This window comes from Neophocaena asiaeorientalis, unplaced genomic scaffold (assembly GCF_003031525.2).
Source record: "Neophocaena asiaeorientalis asiaeorientalis breed wild unplaced genomic scaffold, Neophocaena_asiaeorientalis_V1.1 scaffold192, whole genome shotgun sequence".
Taxonomy (NCBI): Eukaryota; Metazoa; Chordata; class Mammalia; order Artiodactyla; family Phocoenidae; genus Neophocaena; species Neophocaena asiaeorientalis.
Window position 1 is genome coordinate 5,842,297 of NW_020185326.1, and position 20,067 is coordinate 5,862,363.

General features: G+C 37.4%; 1 protein-coding gene across 2 annotated transcripts in view; it reads right to left on the reverse strand.

The window, feature by feature from the left end:
• The window catches only part of DCAF10 (DDB1 and CUL4 associated factor 10), a 56,359-nt gene extending 38,503 nt beyond the window's left edge, over positions 1 to 17,856 (reverse strand). For both annotated transcript variants that reach the window (XM_024734394.1, XM_024734393.1), the window contains exons 1-2: positions 17,244 to 17,856; positions 3,962 to 4,075 (exon numbers count right to left, since the gene is read on the reverse strand). In XM_024734394.1, the coding sequence (XP_024590162.1) occupies positions 3,962 to 4,075; positions 17,244 to 17,794 (665 nt within the window). In that variant the 5' untranslated portion in view covers positions 17,795 to 17,856. The remainder of the gene's footprint in view (positions 1 to 3,961; positions 4,076 to 17,243) is intronic.
• Positions 17,857 to 20,067: the final 2,211 nt, after the last annotated feature.

Below are 20,067 nucleotides of genomic sequence, written 5' to 3' on the forward strand. Positions count from 1 at the left end.
AAGAAACTCTATGCCAATAAAATGAACAACCTGAAAGAAATGGACAAATTCTTAGAAATGCACAACCTGCCAAGACTGAATCAGGAAGAAATAGAAAATATGAACAGACCAATCACAAGCACTGAAATTCAAACTGTGATTAAAAGTATTCCAACAAAAGCCCAGGACCAGATGGCTTCACAGGAGAATTCTATCAAACATTTAGAGAAGACCTAACACCTATCCTTCTCAAACTCTTCCAAAATATAGCAGAGCGAGGAACACTCCCAAACTCATTCTACGAGGCCACCATCACCTTGATACCAAAACCAGACAGAGACATCACAAAGAAAGAAAACTACAGGCCAATCACTGATGAACATAGATGCAAAAATCCTCAACAAAATACTAGCAAACAGAATCCAACAGCACATTAAAAGGATCATACACCATGATCAAGTGGGGTTTATTCCAGGAATGCAAGGATTCTTATTGTAAAGCAATTATACTCCCATAAAGATGTAAAACAATAAATACAATAAATATAAAAAGCTTTGGTCTTATATCTGTCCAATAATGATAACCTACATCAGTTTTCTTTACCTATTTGTGGGTAGTTTTATTTTTGGTATCTCCATAAAGAGTATATACGTGATTTTGTTTTTTATTCAAATTGCTATCTCTGTGCCTTTTAATAAAGAAGATCAATCCATTTATATTTACTGTGAACTATTAATATATTTGGAACTATTTCTACTTCCTGTTTTCTATTTATCCTTCCTTTCTTTTGCTTATTTTTTTTTACTTTTTTAAGCTTTCCTTTCTTTTACTGAACTGATCAAGTTTTCAATATTCTCTGCCACCCACCTTTGCTGGTTTGGAAGCTATAAACTATAGTTTTATTATTTTAGTTTTTTAATCATATATACTTAATTATAGATTGTTCTTAAAGAGTGTGAAATTAGTTAATATTTCTATCCTCTTCTTGAACATGATGTGGACATTAAATGTTATACATTCCCACTGAAAAAAATTTCCCCACACGTACAACCTATTTGTTGTTACCATCCAGAGCTACAATGTGCAGTTTGGTAGCCATTAGCTACATGTGGCTAATGAGTCCTTAATATGTGGCCAGTCTGCATTGAGATGTGCTCTAAGTGTAACATATATACTGGATTTTGAAGATTTAGCATGAAAAAATGAAAGTATCAATAAAATATCTCAGTATTTTTTTATGCTGACTGCATGTTGAAATGAGAACATTTTAGGCATACTGGAGTAAATAAAATATATTATTAAAAATTAATTTCATGTCTTTTTTTTAATGTGACTACTAGACAATTTTTTTTTTTTTTTTTACTAGACAATTTTTAATTTAAAATTATAATTGTATTGGATAGTGCTAATCTAGAGTTTTCATTTTAACTTTGTTTTAAATGCACCCTCCCCCACAAAAATCCTAAATTATTACCTTTCTGCTATTAATAATTAACATTTATAATTTCACTGAATCAAAATTCTTTATTCTAGAATAACAATTTACCTGGATATGAAATGGTACTGAACATTACTTTGTCTTAGCATTTAAGATATTACTCCTTTTTCTCCTAGCATCAACTCTTGTTGATAAGAACCAGTCAGTTCAATTATCGTACCTCTGAAGGTAATCTGGCCTCTAACTTTGGTGGCTTTTAAGATTTTCTCTTTAATCTGATATTCTAGAATTTCACCACAACCTGTCTAGATGTAGCTTTATCTTTGTTTAACCCACTTGATTCTAGAGTTTACTTTTGATTCAAGGATTCAGGTCCTTCAATGCTGAAAATTCTCAGCCTTTGTGCCTTCAAAATTTAGTTCTCCTCCAATCTCTGCAACTTCTTTCTTCTGTAACTGAGATATTATACATCTCAATCTGGGTGAATTTTTTTACTAATATTTTGTAACCCATTAATTCTCTCATCAGTGGTGCAAAGGGTAACGTTTATCCCGTTTATTAAGTTTTTTAATATACCAACTATATTTTTAATTTGCAAAAGTTCTAGTTGGTTTTTTTCCACATTAACCTAATTTTTTCATAATTTTAAGCTATTAGTGGGAAGTATCCCTTATTTCTTTGAGCATACTAAAAATGCTTTAAAGTTTCTTCCAGTCAATGGAATACCACGCAGCCGTTAAAAAGAATAAAATCATCCCATGGGTACAAATATGGAATGATCTTAAATATGTCACTAAGTGAAAAAGCCAACGTATATAATAGTATGTGCAGAATGCTACCACTTATATAAAAGTTTATGTATATGTGTGTACATATGCTAGTATATGTGTGTACATATGCTAGTACATGCGTGAACTATCTCAGAAAGGATAGCAAGAAACTGGTAGTAGTGGTTGCCTCTGGGGAGGGGAACTGAGTGGCTAGGGGAAAGAGGTGGGAGATAGACTTACTTTTCACTGTTTACCCTTTTGTACCTTTGAATTTTGTACCACGTGCATGTATTACCTAGTCAAAAAAAAATAAAATAATTCATTTTTTAAAATGAAGTCTTTGTTGGACTACTCCAAAAAATTAATTTTATCCAGAGAAAATACCTGTTCTAGTTGCTGGTTTTGTTATGATATTAACATTAGATATCTTCATGAGTTTGGGAAGTTTGGTTATATAGGCTTATTTTGAGCAAGAAAGATTTAAAATTTTTTTCTCTTTCTTCCTATTTAATGGTTTTATAGTTGCCCCCACTTGGATTTCTGGAACCAAATCCACTACTAGGCCTTATAATGACATTAAGGCCTCCAGTTTCATGATAATATTGGAGCTATCACATATATACCTTCAGTCACCAACTCAACAATGGCTTCATTCAATTCCTGGTCATGAGGCTGTATCTTTATCATCTAAAACCTACAGCCCCAGGTAATTAATAATTTTTTCCTTTTTTCAGCCTCATTCCAACTAAACCCCTGGCTTCATATAGTAATTCTGGCTCTGATTCCTGCCTCACATGAAACACTTTTAGCATTTTTGATTCCTGACAGGAGCTAAACTACTATATGTCAGTGCCTGACTGAAAACCCAGTGGGCTTATGGTTTCAACCCTGTAACAGCTTTGTGTCTGTGTTCCAGTCTGGCCATATGGCCACAAAGATGTTTATGTTGTTTCAGAGCCTGGCTGTATCTTTTGTGCTATTTAATCTATTGTTCTATATGTTTGGAGCTAGAGGTTACATCAAAATTCAATATGTCACCTTGACTAGAAGTAATTTCCTCATAAATTATTATTTTTTGAACATTAAAAGTAATCATTATGAAAGTTATATAATCTCATTATATAAAGTTTAGAAAATAGAAAATTACTCATAATCCATTCATTCTAACACATCCACTGCAAGCATTTAAAAATATTTCCTTCTAATCTTTTTCTTCTGCATCATGTCATATTTGTATAATTTTTATGATTTTAACCTGTACTATCACAAGCATTTGTCTGTGCTGATATGTAGTCTCTGTAACCATCATTTTAATGACTGCATATTAGTCCACCAAGCTATTCAACTGTTATCTACTTCCCACATTATTGAGAATTTAAGGAGCTTCCAACAATGCTATAAAGAAGTTTTTCTGTGCATATATGTTTTTTTTCCCTCAATAGTATGAATTTGGGGGCTGGTGGTGACAGAGGCTAAGCAGTGGGAGTGCCCAAAAGCATTACAGGACTATCGTAATACATGGCTGAGATTCATAATGATGACCCTAATACACAAGGAGAAAAGGTGAGATCATATGGAAGTGAAAATGCATTTCAGAAAGATTCCAATCCAAAATGGTTAACAGTAAGTTTTGTAATTAAAGGGCTAAGTTTCACAATTCCAAATGTGTATCACCTAGTACTGCTGGACAAGGCATTATAAATTTTCATTAACTTCCAAAACAGAATATTTTGGGTCACATTAATAAAGTTCACTTTTTCACTACAATACTAACCTTATATTATTTACACAGTCTTCATGAGCTTCAGAAAGTGTTTTTATGTGCTTTGAAGATATAGGATCAAAAAGCAGAACTTCAGTCTGTTCACAAGCAACTGTCAGCACTGACCTGGAAGCAAATGACACATTTCTCTTATTTAGTTTTTTAGCATTCTCTGGTTATTGATATTCAACTATTTATAACTACACAAGTTATAGATGAATAACTTCTTTTTGTCCACATTAGTAGCAGATATTTAAAAGACTGACACTACTCACTGTTGAAAGTAGTAGTAGGAAATGGTACTCTCATACATTATGGTGAAGTGTAAACTGGTGCGGCTTGTGTGGAGAGTACCACTATCTATCAAAATTTTAAACATGCATACCTTTTGACTCAGCAATTTTTTTCTGGGAATTCAATCTAGAGAAATAATTATTTCTAAATACAAAGAAGCACATTTAAAGATATGCTGCATTGTAGGGAGAAATTGAAAGTAACCTAAATGTACATAAAAGAAGGAATGGTTGATTACATAAACCATAGTATATAATACTTTACAATATAGTACAACATTTAAAAAGAAAGGGATAACTTTATGTGGGTATGAAGAACTCTAAAACATTTTTAAATGAGAAAAGCTGGTCGCAGAAAAACATGCATAAATGAGGCAACTTAGGAAAAAAATCATATACAACAAAATTAGGTATTTCATCATTATCTATTAAAATGCACTGAAAAGGTCTAGCATATACCCTACCAAACCAGTTTGATATAGTCAACCTTAACCTTTTCCTTTATGGATTTTTAGTATTATCTCTTGTTTCAGCCCTTTCCTATTACAAAGTTGTATTTTTATAAACCCCATATTGATTTCTGAAAATCTATTGTCATTTATTTATTTTACCTTAGTTTTCTGTAGGTGCTGATCTTTCAGATTCAGACCTAGCAAATGAAATCCTGAGTCTTTGAAAGTTCAGGTCTTCTCAATTTATAGTTCCAATAACAAATGGTATTTGTACACTTTAAGATGAAAGTGCATAAGATGGAATTTTAAATGGCCAAATTTTTCTATTCAGAACAAACTTTTTAGATAAAGTGGGGAGGGAAAAATTCTACTAAATTGAAATTTTTTCCATATGTAGTAATCATGAAATTATCCTTTAAAGGGTGTCTGCATAAACCCTTTTGTGAGGCATCTGGATTTCAAAAGTTTACTAATATGTGAAGGATTTTTGTAGGATTTTTGTGCTAGTTGACCATGATGAGTAAAAGTATTCAAATTAATATATGTAATTTTACAGGATGTATAAATAATCATTTCTTTTTGTTGGTCAGAAGTCATGAAATGAAATTTACTTTTTGTGCATAAAAGTAATGAATCAATGATTCTGGGAGAGTCTTAATCTTAAACATTGTACATAAGAGACCTATTAAAAAAAAGAGAGACCTATAAAACTGACAGTCTTTTTAATTAATTTATTTTATTTATTTTCGGCTGTGTTGGGTCTTTGTTGCTGTGCGCGGGCCTTCTCTAGTTGCGGTGAGCGGGGGCTAACTCTTCATTGCGGTGCGCAAGGCTTATCACTGCCGTGGCTTCTCTTGTTGCAGAGCACAGGCTCTAGGCACGCGGGCTTCAGTAGTTGTGGCTTTCGAGCTCAGTAGTTGTGGCTCGCAGGCTCTAGAGCGGAGGCTCAGTAGTTGTGGCGCACGGGCTTAGCTGCTCCGCCGCACGTGGGATCTTCCTGGACCAGGGCTTGAACTCGTGTCCCCTGCATTGGCAGGCAGATTGCTAACCACTCTACCACCAGGGAAGTCCCATTTTTTTGGTTTTAATACCAAAAAATCTATTACAATAGATTACAATCTATTTTTGTACATGGCATGATTTGTAACTTTTTAAAATGGATGTCATTTGTCCCAACATCAAAGCCTATACTTTTCTAAATGCTATCTTTATCATACACAAGTTTTTTTGGGGGACTCTATATTCTAGTCTATCCAATACCACCACAGTATTTTAATTTCTAAAAGGTTTGACAAGTGGCAAAGCAAGCCCCTCATTGCCCTAATAAACATTTTTTTGGGGTGCTAATGTCATACTTTCTCTTTCAAATGAATTTTAGATATAGCATTATCAGGTACTAATAAAAAATCTTGTTGGTATTTTTATTGGGATGCAGTAACTTTACAAATTAATTTGGTAGAATTTATATCATACAGTATTGAATCATCCCATCAGTAATATGCATAGTTTCCCACATATTCAAGATTTTCTTAGCAAGAGTATTGTAACAATCCTTGGAACTTTGAACATCCTTATACATTTAGAATTGACTTAGGAAGTTATGTACACACACACCCACACACACACAGATCCACCTGTGGGTTTTAATTGAGATTGTAATAAATCTAAAGAAAAGTTTGCATAGAATTGACATCTTGACAATATGGAGTCTTCCAATCCTTGAACATGTCATATCTCCATTTACAACAGAGATTTTCTCCATATGCATCATGCCTATCTTTTGTTATAGCTATTCCTGGGTACTTGAGGTTTTTTTGATGCTTTTGTAAATGTTCTTTTTAAAATTGTTTCATTTGTTGCTGGTACACAGAAGAGTAACTGATTTTTAAAATATTATTTATCATCAATCTTGCTATTTTATTTAATAATTTATCATAGGTTATTTTAGGTTTTCTTTGTCAATAATCATATCTATAAACAGTTGCTTTGTTCTTTTTTTTTAATATAAATTTATTTATTTATTTTTGGCTGCGTTGGGTCTTTGTTGCTGCGCACGGGCTTTTCTCTAGCTGTGGTAAGTGGGGACTACTCTTCGTTGTGGTGTGTGGGCTCCTCATTGCGGTGGCTTCTCTTGTTGTAAAGCATAGGCTCTAGGCACAGGCTTTAGTAGTTGTGGCATGCGGGCTCAGTAGTTGTGGTTTATGGGCTCTAGAGCACAGGCTCAGTGCTTGTGGTGCACGGGCTTAGTTGCTCTGCGGCATGTGGAATCTTCCCGGACCAGGGCTCAAACTCATGTCCCCTGCATTGGCAGGCAGATTCTTAACCACTGTGCCACCAGGGAAGTTCCTGCTTTGTTCTTTTTAATACTTCTTTTCCTTGCACTGGCTAGGACTTTCGTACAATATTGAATAGAATGTTAATATAGCATGCACTCTCACCTTGTTCCTTATCTTCAAGAATACATTCACCATTTCATCATTAAGCACAATGTTTGCTGTAGGGTTTGTTTTGGTAGATTCCTGTTATTGGATTAAAGAAATTCTCTTCTACTTAAAATCTGCTGAGTGTTTTTTTCCATTAATATACATTAAAGTATATAAAACATTTTCTAACACTTACTGAAATTATCCTATAGTTTTCTTTTAAATATGTTAATGTAGTGATTTACATTAATTTATTTTCTAATGTTAAATCAATCTTTCATTTCTACCATATTGCTAGATTCAGTTGGCTAAAACGGTGGGTTCACATCTCTGGCTACCCTCCATTTGCAGATCTTGGCCCTGCAATTTCCTCATTGCCTCAATTCTCTAATCCCTTCAAACATAACTTTTTATATCTTACATTAGATATTTATGTTTTTCTCTAGATTTTCTAATTATTCTCAGTTGGAGGGTTGGTCCAAACCATCTACTCCACCACTGGAAAGCTACAATCTCTACTTCTTGTATCAGAAAATATGTCCCCCTTTCATTCTGAATATTGTTTACTTGGGTATTCTCTTGATCAATCTAATGAGTGTTTTTCATTATTCTTTGTCTTTTCCAAGACAGATTTTTCTGTTGAGTATTTCTACTTAATTTTTAGAATTTCACTAATTTTACTCTTTATTGCTGTATTTCTTTCCTTTTACTTTCTTCAGATTTACTTTACTACAACTTCACTATTTTTACTATTTCTTGAGATGGACACTTAGCTAACTAATTTTCCTTGTCTTCCTTTCTAGTTTATTAAAGATTATAATTTTCCTACTGAGGATTTACTTATATCCCACAACTTTTGCAACGTGGTACTTTCATTATCATTTAGTTCTAAATATTTCTAATTTCCATTATCATTTCTACTTTGACTTATGAGTTATTCATAAATGTTTCTTAACTTGAAAATACATGAGGTTTTTCTAGTTTTCTTTTAGTTACTAATTTCTAGCAATCACATTATACTGAGAAACTACTTAATGATAATCTTTTGAAATATGTGGCCTTACAGGAGAGCAATTTTTAAATCATCCTTGTATGTTTGCAAAAAAAAAAACCATGAGGCAGCTGTTACATATAGTCAAATGTGATATTCAAAAAAAATTAAATATTCAATAGTAATATAAATTAACATGAATAAAAATTTTAAAACATTAAAAAATTAAACTAACCTATAGGTTATAAAAATGCTTGCCAAGTGGTATTACTTCTAACTCAAATTGTTCATCAAATTATTCTAGTAATTCCCAATCATTTATTAATTTTTGGAAATTGTAGCCATAATCGTTTTTTTGACACAGATGCTTTTGTCTGAACCATGAACTGCCACAGGAAATTGCATAAAGCCCCTCCAAGAATTTCCACGTTAAATAGGTAGTCATTCATATAAAACACACTTATGGTTACCAAAGGGGAAAGGGAAGGAGGGAAGGATAAATAAGGAGTATGGGATTGACAGATACGAAAAACAGATAAGCAACAAGAATTTACTATATAGCACAGGGAATTATATTTAATATATTTTAACAACCTATAATGGAAAAAAATCTGAAAAAAATATAACTGAATCACTTTTCTGTACACCTGAAACTAACACAATATTGTAAATCAACTATACTTCAATTTTTAAAAAGTCCTCATAAATAGGTAGTCATCAAGTAACCTGTAGACTTGATAAGTAAAAAAAAAGTCACTCTTAATAGCAACAGAATTGTTCATGGGAAGTGAATTCTCTTTTCAGCTTTTGCTGCAGTTAACAGTAAGTATATTAAAAAAATTTTGGCCCTTATAATGCTTGCTGTTAATTTTTATATTCAATTACATTAATAACTAAGTCACAAAATAATTTATTGATATATCATATTTAATGATATCAAACCTAATCCCTCAGCCCAAATGAGACATAATGTAATACAGCAGTTAACAGCATAAACCAGAATACAAATCTTTTGTTTCATGACCTTTCAGCTTCTCAGTTCTCTCAACTAAATGTTTCTGGTAAAGAGACTACTTATGTTGGCAGTCAAGTTCATTAATAGAGTGTTATTAATGTCCATGGTGGGCATGTATTCAGTGGCTTTTGGCAAACTTATCCCACTAAATAAAGGTGAAATTCAGTAAGAATGATAAAATTAGGGAAGTACATCCCAGGAGTCATTCATCCATAAACCATCCTCATAGACCTCATTCACCTGCCATGGATTGTATCCTGCAAAGGGTATGCACACTTTGCCAAGAGAATTAATGTTTGGATGGTGCCTGCACTAGTGCCATTACTCTCATCAGACTGCTCTTTTCATCTCTCTGGATCTCCCCAGAGGCTGCAGTTCCCACAAATGACCATGTGAGAATGACTGGGAGAGTGTGTGAGAAAGGCAGGCAGCCCCACACTAAGGGGAGCCAAATGGTCACTCAGCATTTGCCTATGGATTTTTTGTGTGCGTGGGAGGATACCTGGCATGGGGAGAAGAGCTTAGAGTGGATGCTAAAGGTCTCTAGTAAGATGTTTCTTGGCAGGTTGCTGTGCCAGTTCGTAAATCTTTAGTTGCTATATAATGGGTTACTGAGAGATCCTATGGAAGGTGCTTAAGCACTAGGAAGGCACTCAGTGAGCTTGGGGCAGTAACTAACTACTCAACCACCATGGATATATATTAATATTTTAACAACTGGTACAGGTGAACCAATGTGTACTAGTTGAATATCAGGCCTGAATGCAGTATTCTATACATGCCCTTTAGAGCAAGATTTTAAGTGGTGCTGTTTCTATCTTGTGTACCCTTATGTTTGTGTCTGCCTGCTTAACTGAGGTATGCTATAATGTGTATTAAGATCATCCCCTATGATGATAAATTTTTCTTTTTTCTCCTTGAAATTATCAATTTTTGATGTATATAAATAAAAAACCCTCAATTTCAGAACTGTTTTATCTTCCAGGTGAATTGAGCTATTATCATTATGAAGTAACCTTCTAACTCTAGTAATTTTTTTTTTGCCTTAAATCCTATTTTGTATATTAATATAGCTCACCAGCTTTCTTTTGTTTAGAATGTTTGATATGTCTTTCTCTATCCTTCTAGAATGTGTTTGATATATCCTCTCCTGTGTACAAGAAGTACTAGTACTTCTATATTATAATTAGTAATATTTAGATTTATTTTCAGCCATTCTTTGTGCTTTTTGTTATACCTTTTCTACTTTTTTCTCCTTTCCCTTTCTTGACTTCTTTTGGAATTTTTTCTTCTCATTCCAAAATTTTTTCTTCTACTAGTCTGGAAATAATATATTTACTTGTCTTTTGGTGGTACGCACACATTAAAGCCTAAAGTTAATATATCACAATTCTCCCTCAAAAAAAAGAAAAAAGGAATTTAGAGCATCCTTTCATAATTTATGCTATTGTTGTCTACTATTTTAGCTACATCTTTGTTAATCCCAAAAGAGAAAATCAGATTTAATTTTACATACAAATTTTCCACTTCCTTTGTTCTTCATTCCTTCTAATACCTCTGACCTTACAGTTCTGATTGGGTGCATATGTATTTATTTCATCTTTGTTCTTGACAAGAACAAAGAACCTATCTTTGCTAGGTACAGACATCTAGATTGGCAGTTTTTTACAGCATAGTAAAAAATAATCACGACTGTCCTCTAATTTACATGATTATTGATGACTAATTGGCTTTCACTCACATAGTTACTCCTTTGAAGGTTTTTTTCTCTAGCTTTTATGATTTTATATTTGTTGTCCTGCAGTTTCACTACATGGCTAGGGAGAATTCCTGCTTGGGGTGTGCTGGGCTTCTTAAATCATGGTTTGGTACCTTCCTTCAATTCTGGAAATCTCTCAGCTATTATTGCTTCAAGTTTGTTTTACCCTATTATCTATCTCATTTTCTTTAGGAACTGACCAAGTACATGATATGCATTTTCTCTCTACACTTCATGTCACTAAGCCTCCTTCATATTTTCAGTCTCTGTCTCTCTTGTCTGCATTTTGGATAACTTCTTCACTTCTATTTTCCAATACACTAATTTTCTCTACAGCAGTGCCTAATGTGTTCTCATAGAGTATAGCCTAAGAAAGTCCCATATTATCTAATCTATTAATATCATATTTCCTTTTTCAAAATGTCATTTTAGGAGTTGACAGATTTATATTGACAGTGTTGCTATTGCTTAAAACATTTTTGGAATTCTTTAGAAATTACCTTCTAGTCCATGTATCCTTTTTTTTTTTTTAAGTGCCAAATTCTAGTCTGGTCTCTATCAAATTCACAATTTTAATTCTTACCTTCTGTATCACCTCTTCTTTTTGTACTGAGAAGTCCTTGTGACAGTGGTTACGGTATCCAGTAAGCTGATTTAACTCATATATGACTGAAGGATATGAGAAATCATTTCATTTAACACAGTTTGTCATTTTATATAAAACCATTTTAAGTCCTATAAAAATTTGAGGTATATTAGTAGATGTAGTCAAAAGACTAAAAAATTAAAACACTGAACCATTTTCACCTACCACCTTGACATAAATGAAAAAGTATGGCAATGTGCAATATTGGCAAGGGTATGGGAAGACAAGTACTTTCATATGGGACTGACAGGAATAAGAATTGGTACAGTCTTCACAGAGGGCAGTTTAATAATAGGTATCCAGAATCTTCATAACCTTTGACTCATTCTAGGGACTTACCATAAGGGAATACATAAATCTAAAATATTTGTTTAGAGAGAGTTTATTTAAACTAATGAAAAAATTTAAATAATGTTGTAGAAATATATTCATTAACATAAATAATTTGTAATATATTATATGAAAAAAAGCAGGCTAAAAAATAGTTGATTCTATCTTTATGTTAAAATAAACATACACAGGGAGTTCCCTGACGGTCCAGTGGCTAGGACTTGGCACTTTCACTGCCATGGCCTGGGTTCAATCCCTGGTCAGGGAACTAAGATACCACAAGCTGCATAGCATGACCAAAAAAAAAAAAAAATTTTTTTTTTAATAAATAAATATATACAAGAAAAAAATTCCTTAGATAGCCATTCAATCTCTGGGATCATAAATGATATTTAGCTTCTTTTAGCTCATTTACTGCCTATGTTTTCTAAAGTACATGTTAATTGCATAATTACACATTATCAAATTATTTTAAGTACTAGAGTACCTAACCACCTTTACAAAAATGTTACTATAAGAAAATGTAGCCCAGATTCAAACAAGAACTATCAGTAATATACTCCTCATTCTAATAGCACTGGCAATGAGAATTCCTTCTTCATAACTCATTCTATCCCTCTCACCCTCTACCTAAAATCCCACCTCCGAAGAGTAGAAATAGCTACTTCTGAAGGCCGGAGGTTGGGAGGAGAGGAACTGAGATATGTTGAAGAAAGGAACTGAAGGGTTATGAGTAACAGACTCCTGGTATTTTGGGAGAAGCTTTAGGAATAGGGCTTGAGGAAGGAAGTGAGGAGAGGAGGTTCCATGGATAAACTTCAGCAAAACAGTTTCTCCCCTCACCAATTTTCTCTGTATTCAGGTGCACAGTCACTGTTACTGGTCAACTGCTATAGGGAGAAACCCCAGAGATCCCAGAACTGAGTCTGATTAAGAAAAAGCATTTGCAACAGTGAAAGGAAACAGGGTGTACTCGCTCAGTGATTCCAGATTCTGTTGCTTTGTTCCTTTGTCAGCACATTTTATGTCTTTCTTCAGCCCAATTTTTCACTTTGTTAACCTATCTTCTTTCAGCTTCTCTAGCATGATATGCTGCTCCTCCAACCACAGGTCCTTTGACATACCAGTTCCTCCACCTAAAGTATTTCTATCCCCTTCCAAACACTATCTTGACTAATTTATCTTCTACTCATTTTTCCAATCTAGGTCAAGTGTCACTTTCTCAGGGAAACCTTGAAAACTCTAGTCCACAACAGATTCTTTCAAGCCTGTATCACAATTTGTAAATATACATTAAGAAATTATTTAGTATGGTTATTAATGTCTAGTTGAACCAATACGTCCCAAGACCAATGAAAGCGGTGCCATTAGCTGGTTTGCTCACCACTGCCACCTCTGCCTCTGGAGCACCGCAAGTGCTCAACAAATATTGGGTTGGCCAAAAGGTTGTTCAGCTTTTTCTGTAAAATGGCTCTAGTAGCCCTTAGGTGTCTTTAACTTCATTAAAAACAATTTTGTTAGATTGTATGTGACAGCTGTCCTATCAGTGTGCATTTTTAAAAAACTTATCAAAATTGATGAATTTTTGTGTAGCCATTTTATTATTGAAGATGGAAGAAAAAAGCAACATTTTCGTCATATTATGCTTTATTATTTCAAGAAAGGTAAAAACACAACTGAAATGCAAAAAAAGATTTGTGCAGTGTATGGAGAAGGCGCTGTGACTGATCAAAAGTGTCAAAAGTGGTTTGCGAAGTTTCATGCTGGAGATTTCTTGTTGGACGATGTTCCATGGTTGGGTAGATCAGCTGAAGTTGATGGCCATCAAATTGAGACATTAATTGAGAGCAGTCAACTTTATACCATGCGGGAGATAGCCAACATACTCAAAATATCCAAATCAAGCACTGAAAATCATTTACACCGGCTTGGTTATGTGAATCACTTTGATGTTTGGGTTCCACATAAGTTAAGCAAAAAAACCTTCTTCCCCGTATTTCTACATGCGATTCTCTACTTAAATGTAATGAAAACGTTCCTTTTTTTTTTTTATTCCCAGACCGGGGCACGAACCCGTGTCCCCTGCATCGGCAGGCGGACTCTCAACCACTAAGCCATCAGGGAAGTCCAGGAAAACGTTCCATTTTTAAAACAAACTGTGACGGGCAATGAAAAGTGGATACTGTACAATAATGTGGAACAGAAGAGATCGTGGGGCAAGTGAAATGAACCACCACCAACCACACCAAAGGCTGGTCTTCATCCGAAGAAGGTGATGTCGTGTATATGGTGGGATTGGAAGGGAGTCCTCTATTATGAGCTCCTTCCAAAAAAACCAAATGATTAATTCCAACAAGTACTGCTCCCAGTTAGACCAACTGTAAGCATCACTCAATGAAAAGTGTCCGGAATTAGTCAACAGAAAATGCATAATCTTCCATCAGGATAACGTGAGACTGCATGTTTCTTTGATGGCCAGGCAAAAACTGTTAACAGCTTGGCTGGGAAGTTCTGATTCATCTGCCGTTTTCACCAGATATTGCACCTTCAGATTTCCATTTATTTAGGTCTTTACAAAATTCTCTTAATGGAAAAAATTTCAATTCCCTGGAAGACTGTAAAAGGCACCTGGAACAGTTCTTTGCTCAAAAAGATTAAAAGTTTTGGGAAGATGGAATTATGAAGTGCCTGAAAAATGGCAGAAGATAGTAGAACAAAAGGATGACTATGTTGTTCAATAAAGATCTTGGTGAAAACAGAAGGCACTTTTTGGCCAACCCAATATTTGCTGAACGAGGGAGGGAATGAATGAATGAATGAATGAACAGCTAAGCAAATGACTAAGAATCCAGAGGCCTTGATGGGGTAAGAGTTGTATTATCTATGTCCGCTCATGGTGGAACCATGTGTAAATTTTTTCCTTTGATTGCTGTTGAACTTGTTCCTGTACTCACAAAACAAAGTTTAAAATATATATATATCACTTTGAGCTCCCGCTCCAGCTCCATGGCCACTCAGAGGGGCACCATCATGAGCAACGTTACCACTGTGAAAGAAGGTTGGGTTCAGAAGAGGGGAGAATATATAAAAAACTGGAGGCCAAGATATTTCCTTTTGAAGACAGATGGCTCATTCATAGGATATAAAGAGAAATCCCAAGATATGGATTTACCTTATCCCCTCAACAACTTTTCAGTAGCAAAACGCCAGTTAATGAAAACAGAACAACCAAAGCCAAACACATTTATTATCAGATGTCTCCAGTGGACCACTGTTAATAGAGAGAACATTTCATGTAGACACTCCAGAGGAAAGGGAAGAATGGACAGAAGCTATCCAAGCTGTGGCAGACAGACTCCAGAGGCAAGAAGAGGAGAGAATGAATTGTAGTCCAACTTCACAAATTGATAATATAGGAGAGGAAGAGATGGATCCTTCTACAACCCATCATAAAAGAAAGGCAGAAAACATCTTACTCCCCTCCTCAGCACAACATTTATATGTGTGGAAGAAATATGTTAACAACTGCCATTTGCAAAAACTGTCAGCCAATTATCTTATGATATGCTATTATATTGGTGTGGATGGTTTTTAATCAGGTGAATCTTAAACCTGTCATTGTTTAAGACCAAATAATTGAAACATCACTTTATTTCAGTGTTTCAGCAATTAGCACTGAATGTTGAAAGGGCTTGTTAGGAAGCTGTGATTGATGTGCCATCATACCACTTTATATAATTTGCATTTTTCCCTTATTGTTTTAATACTATTTTAGAAACTTGGAAATAAAGTGTTTTCCCTAATGATATGGTCCTTTTCTATTTACCATTCTATGTTCTCCTGAAAGCAGAAGCTGAAGTGGCTCTGGTGTACTTCATGCTTGGTGCCCCAGCCTCACTAATGTCAGCAGGAAAGCGAACAATCTTGGAAGTTATAGCTTTTTATTTTGGTAGCTGCTTCTGAGCCAATGAGGGAAACAGATTTTTTCTTCCCTCAGTGCTCCAGAATAATAAGCACCAATTTATATATTTATAAGAATTGTAAATTATGGTTTTCATTGCTACAGAAAATTGAAAAGCAACTCCCTATTGAAAAAGTGGTATTTTAAGATTAACGGTACAAGTATTCAAAATAGATGAACATGCCATGTTTAATGTTAGACTATATCTGTTATAATAGACTTTAAATTAATCTTCAGGTAGGAAAATGCTAATTCTTAAGGTAATTATCCATGTAATTTGGTATTAGTACAGTGATTAAGAACTCTGGAGTTAGACTGCCTGAGTTCAAATCCTCTTTTTCCTATGTGCTAACCATGCGAACTTGGTGAGCTTCACAGTTACAACTTAGATTTAGTTAATCCGTCCTTTCCTTACCTGAAATTTCTATTCTAATTAGAATAATATTCTATACTTGATCTTGGCCAAATTTCTGAGAACCCTGTATGTCTTCCTTGAAGACTAATCCTCTACTTGTTAGTTGAATTGTATCCCTTTTCTTTTGAGTCACCTTAACCACGCTCTGCCCTTGTTCCTCAGTTACTGCAAAGAGAAAACCACAATCTAGCTTTACTCACCTTCTCAGAGAGAAAAAAGCTTCTTTTGCTCATGTATGTGCACATGTACACAATTTGAAATTTGACTGCGCTCATAAATTTAACGTCATATCCTGATTATTCTCACCCTTTGAGTAATAAACTACCTCGTTCAGTAAAAAAATATATATACATACATATATCACTTTGAAAATTCTCCACAGCCCAAAGTAAACCGAGGCCAAACATGAAATTTTGGTCAGCCAGGAGAAAGGCTGGATACCCTTAACAGAAGAATGTAGTCTAGCGTGGAACTTCACACATGTCCCACATCACAACATACCTCTCTGCAGTGTCTTAGTATCTTACTGGAGCAAAGGAACGACGGACCGCGCACTTGTCCCCTCAGGGCAAGTCAGCACAGGGAACAGGGAGTCTGCAGGCTCCGTACCCTTGACCAAGCTTAGGTGGGAAAAACACAAGCCTAGTGTGACAGGGAAAGAACGGGCATTTATTCAAAGTGTACTTATTGAGCATCTACGGTGTGCCAGCAAACCCTAGCTCTGGACTGGCTCTGACAGACCTGCCGGGGGGCTTTTGGCACTTCTCCTTCACAGAGCGCCGGTCCTGAAGGGGAGCAAACCAATCCCGGGCTCGCCTACCTCCAAGGGCCAGACGGAGCCTGCAATAGCGACAGAGTGCTTCATAAAGAGTCAGGGGCACGAAGGCCGGCCGCCCCAAACGGACTCTCAAACCCCGGCCCGGGCCGAGCGAGCGGGCCCCGGGCAGCCGCCCACCGGCAGCCGCGCCACGCGGAGACGGGTCCCCGCCCTCCGAGGGGCCGCGCTTACCCGTCGGGCGAGTACTCGAGGTTGAAGACGGCCCCATGGGTGCGGGTGCTGAGGTACACCGAGTCCGCGGGATGGATGGAACCATAGAGGTTAGTCATGGTGCGGAAATTGTCTCGTGCCGGATCCACGAACAGCCCGCGGCCCAGGCTGCGCTCTCTCAGCCACCCGAACAGCTGAGCGCCAGGGCCGCCCAGGCGGGCGCTGAGGCAGTGCCGGCCCCGGCTCCCGGCCCTGCAGTCAGGCCCGGGTTGCCGGCGCGGCGGGGAGGGCGGTGACTGCTCTCCCTGGGCGGAAGCGGCTGAGGACTTTAGAGCTCCGGGCGGCCAGAGCTCCCCCGCGCGCCCAGTCTGGGGCTGCGAAGGGGCGCAGGGGTGGCGAGGGCTCCCGCAGGGCGACGGAGGAGGGGCTGCGTCAGCCCCCGGCTGTAGCGACGGGGGCGGAGAAGGGAGCGGCCCGGCAGCTGCAGCCTGTCTCGCGTGGGGTGCCGGCTCCTCAGCCCCGGCTCCGGCCGCCCTGTCCCCTCCGGGGCTACCGGGCCCGAAGGGAAACATGACCAACGCACCGACCCCCAGCTCCTGGCTGCTGCCCCGCCCGCCGACACCTCGGCGCTCCCGCCCCAGCCGCCACTTCCGGCGTGCGGCGGCCTAACCCCACCGGCTGGGAAACCCGAGCCGCCTCTCGGCCATCATCCGCTGGGGACCAAGAAAGCAGGGACACCGCCCGACTGTGGGTACCGCATCCCGGAGGGTTGGAGGTCTGGAGCGACTAGGTGCGTGGGCGCGCAACTGAGGATGCCCAGGGTCTGGGCTGCATGGAGTAACTTTAGCATCTAGGCACCGCTTGTGACATCATCAGTATGTGGTTGTCAGTGACCAGACTGTGTCCTTGGGGATTACAGGGCCTGACTAGTCAGTCCAAGAGGCTGGGTATGATTATGTACTGTTTACATAATCATCTCTACACTGAGACCAACGAAGGTAAGAAATGACCATATTATGGGCTGCTCACGCATAGTAAGTAGCATGGTGTACTGCCTACACAGCCTGGGAATCTAGGGACTCGGGTTAACCTCTGCACTAAAAAGCCCTGGTTTGTACATTGCCTGGAAAATGGGGCTTACTGGTGCGCTGGAGCTCTGCCCAACTCCCAGTTACTTGACCTACTAGGTCAAGACTTTATCAAGGCCAAAGCCTTCCTCTCTGCAGGAAGGAACATATACCCAGTCAGGAGTCACTGAGGGGAGCTGAAGACCTGAATCAATTCAGCCTCACAAGCAATAGAGCCCACCGTCAGTCCTGCTTACCTCTGCCAAGCAGGGCATAACAGATGCAAGGCCCTTCACCACTGCTGTTGAAGATAAATACATAGGACTTGTTTGCAGAAAAAGATTAACGAACTGGTGTGTTTCTTGGGGAGGGAAGGAGAGTCTTCAATGAAGGGAAGCCTGAGGTATAAGAAGAGGTAGGTATAAGAACTGACAACCCTTCTAGGCCTTGATCAAGACCTGAGTTATAGAAAGCTCCCATCTGGTGACTGTTTAGGATAGTCTGAAAGATCTCAAAAGTAAAGGAATGAGACTCAGAGAGGGCTGAACATTCAGCAGTTCCTCCCACCAGCAAAGTTAGTAGTTATTCAACTCTCCTGTCCATGAGCTGACTGAAAAATGGCAAGAAGCAAGTGTCCAGTGTTCAGAAAAGATCAAGGCAGCCATTACTCTGGAGATATTCCCCATGTTTGGGGTAAAGGTCTGTTTTATAATTAACAAATAATGTCCCTTAGTGACCTACAACTTCTGGCTGCAACCGATACTTAATAAAGGCCCTCTACTTGATTCCCGAGTTATTGGCCAATGGCTAAAATTATTTTGGTGTATAAAACCTTGACCATGATATATTCACCAATATTATTAACTTTCTCAATAAGTAAAATAAAACTCAATATTTTTCCTTTTTTTTTTATGCCCCTGCCTCCTCCCCTCAAAAGTCAGTTTTAAAAGGTTACATATTCCAAGGTATTTAAGATATAGTTCCAACAGAATAACACAAGCTCTGCAACAAGAGTTGTGCTGTCTCAAGATAACCAGGTTTCACAGTTCAGGCAATTCAAAATTAACTCACTATCGCCCTCAAACTGATTTAAGAACTATTCCCTGGCAATTTAGAGAATCTAAAGAAGTCAAATGGAAACAAAGACATTTTGTAGGTTTGCATGTACCTCTATCAGTTAGATAATGAAAATGACTCCTGAAAAGTTAAGACAGCCACACACTTAAGGCAGTGGTGGTTGTAACATGCAGAACGAGTCACTTAGTAATGTCAGGGTTGGTTTTTTCTTATACTTCTTAAAATATGAGCACCTTCTTGTTCCAAATAATTTTTGCTAAAACCTAAAATAAGGATAAACTACATAAGGACTAAAATTCTATTGAGATGATCATGATTTAAACAAAAATCACTGGAGGTTAATGGAGAAGGCACTAAAGATAGAACAACTTGGTGCCTGCTTCTGTTTACCCACTGCCTTTCAGAGCCTTTATATACCACCATGTTAACACAGAATTGATTTCAAACCACAGTCTAGGGCTTCCCTGGTGGTGCAGTGGTTGAGAGTCCACCTGCCGATGCAGGGGACACGGGTTCGTGCCCTGGTCCGGGAAGATCCCACATGCCGTGGAGCGGCTAGGCCCGTGAGCCATGGCTGCTGAGCCTGCGCGTCCAGAACCTGTGCTCCGCAACGGGAGAGGACACAACAGTGAGAGGCCCGCGAACCCAAAAAAAAAAAAAAAAAAAAAACAAAACCAAAAAAAACAAAAAAAAAAAAAGAA